Source organism: Corapipo altera, unplaced genomic scaffold (assembly GCF_003945725.1).
Source record: "Corapipo altera isolate COAL_440 unplaced genomic scaffold, ASM394572v1 61159, whole genome shotgun sequence".
In the NCBI taxonomy this organism is placed as follows: domain Eukaryota; kingdom Metazoa; phylum Chordata; class Aves; order Passeriformes; family Pipridae; genus Corapipo; species Corapipo altera.
The window spans coordinates 1-6,538 of NW_020886378.1; the positions used below are offsets into that span (position 1 = coordinate 1).

The window sequence follows — 6,538 nt, forward strand, 5'->3', positions numbered from 1 at the left end:
GCTGTACTGGGGGCACTGGGCTGTACTGAGAGGGCACTGGGGGGGGGCTCAGGTGTCCCATGACAACGTGGCCCAGCTCCAGGAGAGATCCAGGGAGCAGTGAGGAGGTACTGCTCTGTACTGGTTTGTACTGGTCTTTCCTAGTTTGTACTCTCAATCCCCAAAGCCCCTCCCCAGCTCCCCCAGGACCCTCCCAGACCCCAAAGCCCCCCAGGCCCCCCCAGACCCCTGACTTGGTCCTACTGCCCCTTGAGCATCTGCAGCTCCTGCAGAACCAGGCATTTCATCAGCAAATTTGCAGCTGACACCAAGCTGGGGGTGTGTTGATGTGCTGGAAGGCAGGAGGGCTCTGCAGAGGGACCTGGCCAAGCTGGATCCATGGGCTGATTCCAGGGGGATGAGGTTCAACCAGGCCAAGTGCCGGGTCCTGCCCTTTGGGCACAACAACCTCCGGCAGCCCCACAGGATGGGGCCAGAGTGTCTGGAGAGCAGCCAGGCAGAAAGGGAGCTGGGAGTGTGGATTGCCAGGCAGCTGAACAGGAGGCAGAATGTGCCCAGATGGCCAAGAGGGCCAATGGATGGTGTCCTGGCTGAGGAAGAGTGTGGCAGCAGGAGCAGGGAAGTGATTCTTCCCCTGGACTGAGCTCTGGTGAGGCCACCCCTGGAGTGCTGTGTCCAGCTCTGGGCCCCTGAGTTGAGGAAGGCCCTGGAGGGGCTGGAGCAGGGGCAGAGAAGAGCAGCGAGGCTGGGGAAGGGAGTGGAGCACAAGCGGTGTGAGGAGAGGCTGAGGGAGCTGGGGGTGTTGAGGCTGGAGAAGAGGAGGCTCAGGGGAGAGCTCCTGACTCTCTGCGAGTCCCTGCCAGGAGGTTGTAGCCAGGTGGGGGTTGGTCTCTTCTGCCAGGAAGCAGCAGTAGGACAAGAGGGCTGGGTCTTGAGCTGTGCCAGGGGAGGTTTAGGTTGAATATTAGGAAGAAATTCTTTCCCGAGAGAGTCATCAGGCATTGGAATGGGCTGGGCAGGGAGGGGGTGGAGTCACCATCCCTGGAGGTGTTGAAGGTGAGAGTGGATGTGGCATCAGTGCCATGGTCTGGGAACCACGGTGGGGTTGGATCAAGGGTTGTATTGGAGGTCTTTTCCAACCCGACTGATTCTGTGATTCTCTGATTCCCATTCCTATGGCAGCACATGCTTGAGGCTCTATCCCCAGGGGGATAGAGATGTTTGTCCATATCTATCTCCAAGGTTAGTCTGTAAATGTGTGGTGTTAGAAAAGAAGGATAAGTTCTGGGATGATTCTAGAAGGAGAAAGAAGCCCCCAGGCCAGTGCAGGCAGGCAGCCCTGAGCTTGCACCTCATGTCCCCTCCCTGCAGGTTCCTGTCCTTGAGCCCAGGCCCTGAGAACTGGCTCGGAGGTGAGCCCAGAGCTGGCCCTGAGGTGAGGCTGAGAAGTGGCGCGGAGGTGAGCCCAGAGCTGGCCCTGAGGTGAGGCTGAGAATAAGTGCAAGGCAGAGGTGCTGCTGAGGAAGGAGAGCCCCGTGGTGGGGAAGAGGCCAAGCTGTGAGTGCCCAGCCCCAAGAAGGTGCTGTGTCCATCCCCTGTGTGCCAGGTGAGCTGGGGCTTTGCTGCAGAGCTGCGGGCGCTGATTTGAGCAGCTCCAAGTGCTGAGCTGGTGGCACCCAGGAACACAAACTGTGCCTGGCCACGGAGCCTGCAAGGAGGAACAGAGACAACCCTGGCAGTGTGGGGGGCCAGGTTGTCCCTGTGCCTTCCCCTGCAGGCCCTGGCTGTCCCTGCTGGGCCCCTGTCCATCCCCATCAGGTCCCTGACCGTCCCCCCCGGGCTGAGCTCCCCCCAGGAAGTGCCGTGGAGCTGAAACTGCTGCCATCCCCCCCTGCAGCCGCTGCCCCAGCCAAGGGAGCAGCAAAGGCAGGGCCAGGAGCAGAGGCAGCAGCAAGGGAGCCCTGGGGGGGCCGTGAAGCTCTTGTGTGGGTCAGGAAAGAGGTGCTGGGCATGAGGCCGGGGCTGTGCTGAGCAGACCCAGCCCTCACATCCCCCCAACCAACGCCGGCTGCCCGGGGGGCTTGGGAGGGACCCCCAGCCTGTGTGCCCCACACTGAGCTGGCAGAGAGAGAGCCAAGGGACAGGGATGTGGGCAGGGACATGGGTGAGGGACATCCAGGGACATTGCAGGGACATGGTGAGGGTGCAACCTGTGGCAGCAGAGCTGCCCAGGGCCAGGGGCAGCTGGAGGTGTTGGTACCAGCCACTGATGGGGCTGAGCAGAGCGCAAGTCCTCCTCCAGACACCTGGAGCAGCCTCACACTTGCCAGTGATGCCAAAAACGGCATAAAACAACTGCTCAGAGACAAAATTTGATCTTTAAGCAGCAAGGGTATTTATTCTGTGCAACGTTGAAGAACTACCAGTTTGTGCTGGGCACAATAGCTCTAAAGTTTTCAGTGAAAAGGCGTGCAATTTATACAGTCTTGGTGAGGGATTACAATATTTTATGTGAATATTCATTAAAATTACAACACCTAGTTATAATCTTGATATTAGGCAGGGTTCAGGTGGAGCTTGAGGCAGAACCATCCTTTTGGGGAGGTTTCTGGGGGTTGTTCCTGTTTCTTTGGCCTCCTGAAGGTCGTTTCTCTGTTTCTCATCGTCATGAACTTTTTAACTCTTCCTGACTATGTGCGAAAGTCTTACTAAAATTCCTTTACTCAGCTCTTCACCCCCCTAAATGTCCATCCTATCTAATTTATGACTACTAGGTCAACCATTTTGTTATCTTTCATCAGAATAGAGCATACCAAGACAGGTAGGCCTCTCGGAGCCTGGTACCTTCTCTCCCTTAATTAATCTCATAACACATGTTCTCTGTCACTTTAACCTAAATGCAGCATTCGTCATCTGTGAGCCTCTTCTCAGAGCAGGATTCAGCATCTAAAAATCCTTGCTCTGTTTCACCAGTCCCACCCTTGTGGGGTGACACTGTCCCCTCCCTACAGGACACTCCCCCAGAAATCTTTGGGGGGGGCTTTTGTGTATATTCCCGGTTGCTGATTCACGCTGGGGACCTGAGGGACCCTCTGCAATCCCATCCATGGGGCACAATCTGCTCTCCAGAGCTTGACTCACTGCAGACTTTGCAGGGAAATCTGTGCTTGCAACCTGAGGATGTCCCAACCCCCCGTGCTCCCCCCAGGGTATTTGGGATGAGTTCTCCCTTCCTGGGCACCCATGGGATGGGGGGGGCAATTGTTCTCCTGCTGTTGCTGTTGTTGCTCCGCCCCTGTCCCTGCGCTTCCTGCCGCTGTCGGGTGAGTGGAGCGACCACGATGGGAAAGGGGCGAGAGAAGCGAAAAGAGCGGGTGGGACCCCCAAAGGGAGCGCGAGGGGCGGTGGGTCACCCCCAAAGGGAGCTGGGGGGAGCGGGGGTTTGGGGGGCCGATGGGAAAGGGGTGGGACAGGGGGGCTAAGGGGAGGGGGGAGAGAGGGAACGGGGTTGCTGTGGGGGTGCCTCAGTGTCCCCATGCCTTAATTCCTGGAGGGTGGGGGAGGCTGGAGACAGGGGGAAGCTGCGAGAGCCCCGAGAGCCTGGAGATGGGGGAGCTTGGGCCCCCTGTGCTGAGCCAACGGTCAGGGCTGTGCTGTTGGTGTCAAATTGCCCCTGGTCAGGCTGAACCCAGAGCCTGCCCATGTGTCAGGGGGCCCGATCCACTCCCTGCTCTCATTGCCCTGGGGCTGCCTCTGGTGTCCCCCCGCCTGTGGGGCTGTTTGGTTGCCTTGGGCACAGCCGGCCCTTGTGCAGGGCTGTGCCCTTGGGGGCTCTTGGGGGTGGGCGGGAGGTGTTTTTTGGGCGTGTTGGGGGCAGAACCCCGGCGGTGGGCGGTGGGAAGCGGGTCCCCCCCTGTGTTGGGGGTTGGTGTTGCTGGGTCAGGCCCCGCCAGCTCCATTGTCAGCCCGGAGCCGGTGGGGGGGACACAGCGGTTTTAGGGCCCCCCAGGAGTGCTGGGGGTGGGTGTGGAGCCCGGGAGCTGCCGAGTGTGGAGGGCGGAGCGGGGCGATACCAGAGCTGGGGGACCCCCGGCAACCTGGAGGGGGGAGCACGGAGAGGGAGGAGCCCCGGGACCTCTGGGAGCCTGAAACGGGGTGTGGAGAAGGGGAAGCCTGGACAGTGGGGACCCCTAAGATCCCCAGGACAACAAAGTGGAGAACCTGGAGAGGGGGAATGTCTGGGAATGCGGCACCCTGAAGGCGAGAGTCAGAGGAGAAGGGACCCTTGGGACCCCCACAACTCCCAGCATCCATAAGTGGGACCCCCAGCATCCCAGAGAGGGGAGACCCTCTGAATCCCAGAGGGGAGAGACCAGAGAGGGGGAACTTCTGGGAGAGATTTTTTTGCCTAATCTTCATGTTTTGGAGTATTTTTTAGCTGAATCTCAAGGTTTTGCATTTTGGGGGGACGAGGTCTTCTTGCTATTTCTGAGGGACTTTTTACCTGAATCTGGGTAGTTTGGGTTTTTCTGGGCTGAATCTTTGTGTTTTGGAGGTTTTTATGGTCACAGGATGCCCTGTGAGTTCTAGAGATGAACTTGGGCAGGAGGAAGCCCCAAGCCAACATGCCTAGCCGTTGTTTCCCCCCCACAGCAGGATTTCTCCTTCCCAAAGCTTGAGTGGATGGAGGAGGAGGCTGCGAGGAAGAGGAAGATGCCCCGGGACCCCCAGGCAGGTGAGGAGGAAGTCAGTGCCCCTTTGCCCCTGTCTTGTCCTGTATCTCCCAGCTGAGCATGGCCCCGGCTGCAGGACAACCCCGCTGCCGCCGCCGTCCTGCCGGGGCCGGAGTTGGGGGGATGTCTTTGGCCTTCCCTCTGGGCCGGAGGCAAATCCCCTCCCTGTCCTTCCTTCCTGCCCCAGGCCCCGAGCTGAGGACGGAGAGCACGGAGGACAAATCCCCCCGGCAGAGCCTGGTGGGAGAGGCCGTTTTGAAGGGCTCCACGGTGCAGGAAGGCAGTGGGGAGGGAAAGCCACGAAGGTCCCCCAGGAGGAGGGTCTCCAAAGCCAGCCCAGGGTGCTCTGAGGAGGAAAGAGCCAGCCTGTGCCGGGAAGGTGACAAGAGCTTGAGCCAGAGCTCCAAACTGGTGGTGCCTGAGCAGCCTCCCAGCAGGGAGAAGCCCTTTAAGTGCTTGGAATGTGGGAAGACCTTCAGCAAGAGAGACCACCTGATCCGCCACCAGCACACCCAAACTGGGGAATGGCGCTACAAGTGTGGGGAATGTGGGAAGAACTTCAGGGACAGCACCGACCTGATCCGACACCAGCACATTCACACTGGGGAGCGACCCTACATGTGTAGGGAATGTGGGAAGAGCTTCAGGATCAATTCCCACCTCCATGCCCACCAACTCATCCACACCGGGGAACGACCCTACAAGTGCTTGGAATGTGGGAAAAGGTTTCAGACCAGCTCAGATGTCCTCAGGCATGAGCGGACACACACGGATGAGAGGCCCTTCCACTGCACTGACTGCGGGAAGAGCTTCAACCGCAACTCCACCCTCGTCAGGCACCGGCGCATCCACAGCGGGGAGAGGCCCTACGAGTGTGAGGAGTGTGGGAAGAGCTTCACCAGGAGCTCTACCTTGACCTCACATCAACGGACCCACCAGTAAGGGAAGCTCTACCACTGCCCTGACTGCGGGAAGAGCTTCGACCGTTGCTTCCACCCCGAATGAACCCCCTGATGGTGAGGCAGCCCCTGGAGTCCAGTGACTGTCAGTCCATCCCTTTTGACCACAAAGGGCCAGTCCCCTTTCTTAGGGGCAGGTTCTTCCAACAGAACCCTTCCTGTGGGGGTGTGTGGAGATTCCTGCCTTGGCTGGGGACCCCCCCAAGGTCACTCCTAGAGGTTGAGAGCAGAGATCTCCCCACGAGCGTTGGTCTGGGGTAGTTCCATACATGTGTAATTAATAATTGCTTTTGTATCAGCTTTAGTACAATTGCTTCAGCTGTTGCTTTAGTGTAGAGCACTGTCTTATCTCATCCTGTACTCCTGGTAGTTTTAGTGTTTCTATTGTGCAGTAAATAATTCTGATGAAGATCTTTTGTCTGATCATTTGTAACCCTAAATAATTCATTTCTATCAATAGATCTGATTTGCCATCATTAAAACCTGGGGAACAAAAGTGTTTCAGTCACATCTCTGTAATTCCTCTAAACTGAAACTGTTGGCATAATCCAAGGCTGAGGTTGGATCCAGCAGCCTCCAGCACCCCACAGTAAGTTGGGAGCTCAGGCGGGCCACCCCCCTTTGCCAACCTCCCTGTGCCCAAAGACCCTCATGGGACTGTTGGACCTGCCAGACCACCCTCCCCTTTTCCACCCTTCTCCCTGTTCCTTCCACTTTTCCATGGTCCCCTCCATCCCCAACCCCCACAGGATTGCTCTGGGGGTCCCAACCCCCATTTTTTCTGCCTCTCCCACCACCTCCACATCATCCCCCCACTCCTCAGCCTCCTCATCTTCAGTTTGGGGG

The 6,538-nt window shown here is 58.2% G+C and overlaps 1 protein-coding gene across 1 annotated transcript; it reads left to right on the forward strand.

Moving 5' to 3' along the window:
• The first annotated feature begins 4,687 nt into the window (after positions 1 to 4,687).
• LOC113941165 (zinc finger protein 572-like) lies at positions 4,688 to 6,188 on the forward strand. Its single transcript, XM_027632321.1, has 2 exons — positions 4,688 to 4,735; positions 4,921 to 6,188. The coding sequence occupies exons 1-2, from the start codon at positions 4,714 to 4,716 to the stop codon at positions 5,673 to 5,675; spliced, it is 777 nt and encodes a 258-aa protein (XP_027488122.1). The 5' UTR covers positions 4,688 to 4,713; the 3' UTR covers positions 5,676 to 6,188.
• Positions 6,189 to 6,538: the final 350 nt, after the last annotated feature.